Here is a 1501-nt window from a genome sequence, read left to right on the forward strand (position 1 = left end):
CCACAGCAGCTGGGTTTATGGCTTTCTGGGCTGTGAACTTCTCCCTAGAGTTGCTGCCTCTGGGCTTGGAGCCTGGAGAATGGTCTGATGGGGAGATGCTGTGTGTGGGGGAGGCCACACGGGAGAACAAGACCATCACAGGCCCTCAGTGTTGATGCCGACCACGGCAAAAGCGAGAGGCAAATGAGGGGCCACGGGCAGGCAGAGGTAACCCAGCCTGGGCCCATTTGCATCCTGCCTGGGCCTGCCAGCTGCCTTCCTCCGGCTCTGAGTGAGAGGGTTCTGAGCCAGGGTTCCCAGCCTTCTTGCCGCGAGGCGCCAGGACGCGGGTGGCTGCGCAATGTTGCCGGCGCTCTCCGCCTTCTTCATGCTTGTCTTCGTGCTGCTGTGCCTGCTGGGCATCGGGGCCAACGGCTTCATCGTGCTGGTGCTGGGCGGCGAGTGGTGGCTCCAGGGCCGGCTGCTGGCCCCCGACCTGGTGCTGCTCAGTCTGGGCGCCTCGCGCTTCTGCCTGCAGTGGGTGGGGCTGGCCAACAATTTGTACTACACGCTGCACCTGGGGCAGTACTCCAGCGGGCCGGCGCGCCAGCTCTTCGGCCTGCACTGGGACTTCCTCAACTCGGCCACCTTCTGGCTGGGCACTTGGCTCAGTGTGCTTTTCTGCGCCAAGATCGCCAGCTTCGGCCACCCTGCCTTCCTCTGGCTCAAGTGGAAGCTGCCGGCCTCCGTGCCCTGGCTGCTGCTCGGCTCCCTGGCCGTGTCCACCGTGGTCACCCTGCTGTTCTTCGGGGGGAACCACTCCATGTACCAGGGCTTCTTGATCGCCGACTTCGTGGGGAACCAGTCCTACCGGGCGTGGAGCCACCAGCTGGAGATCCACTATTTCCTGCCGCTGAAGCTGGTCACCCTGTCGGTGCCCTGCTCACTGTTCGTGGCCTCCATGGCGCTGCTCATCCGTTCCCTGCGCAGACACACGCGCAGGATGCGGCCCCACGCGCCCGGCCTGCGGGACCCGCGCACCCAGGCGCACGCGCGCGTGCTCAAATCCCTTGTCTCCTTCCTTGTCCTCTACGCGCTGTCCTTCTTGTCCCTGGTCATCGACGCGGCGGGCTTCTTCTCCTCGGAGAGCGACTGGTACTGGCCGTGGCAGATTCTGATCTATCTGTGCACCTCGCTCCACCCCTTCGTCCTCATCCTTGGCAACCTCAAGCTCCGAGGTGTGTGCCGGCAGCTGCTGCTGCTGGCCAGGGGCTTCAGGGTGGCCTAGGGGCGTGGGCTTCCTACCCAGACCCGCCAAGAAACTGGAGACCGCAGGGCCACAGTGCGCCTCACGGAAGTGTCCCCACGGACACAGGGGGCTCCGGGCTGGGAAGAAGAGGAGGAATAAACTTGGGGCCTCTCTGAGCTGTTAGGGTTACTATGCAAACGGGGCGAGGGTCCCATGGGAGCAGCGCTGTCCTGAGGTCTGCCCACGGTGTTCCTAGCCTCTGTGCTTGCTATC

At 64.4% G+C, this 1501-nt stretch overlaps 1 protein-coding gene across 1 annotated transcript; it reads left to right on the plus strand.

Moving 5' to 3' along the window:
- The first annotated feature begins 340 nt into the window (after nt 1-340).
- LOC103210678 (taste receptor type 2 member 41-like) lies at nt 341-1267 on the plus strand. The gene has a single exon (XM_007956592.1). The coding sequence runs from the start codon at nt 341-343 to the stop codon at nt 1265-1267; it is 927 nt and encodes a 308-aa protein (XP_007954783.1).
- The last annotated feature ends 234 nt before the right edge of the window (nt 1268-1501 follow it).

Source organism: Orycteropus afer, unplaced genomic scaffold (genome assembly GCF_000298275.1).
Source record: "Orycteropus afer afer isolate SDZICR_OR568_19922 unplaced genomic scaffold, OryAfe1.0 scaffold00638, whole genome shotgun sequence".
NCBI lineage: Eukaryota > Metazoa > Chordata > Mammalia > Tubulidentata > Orycteropodidae > Orycteropus > Orycteropus afer.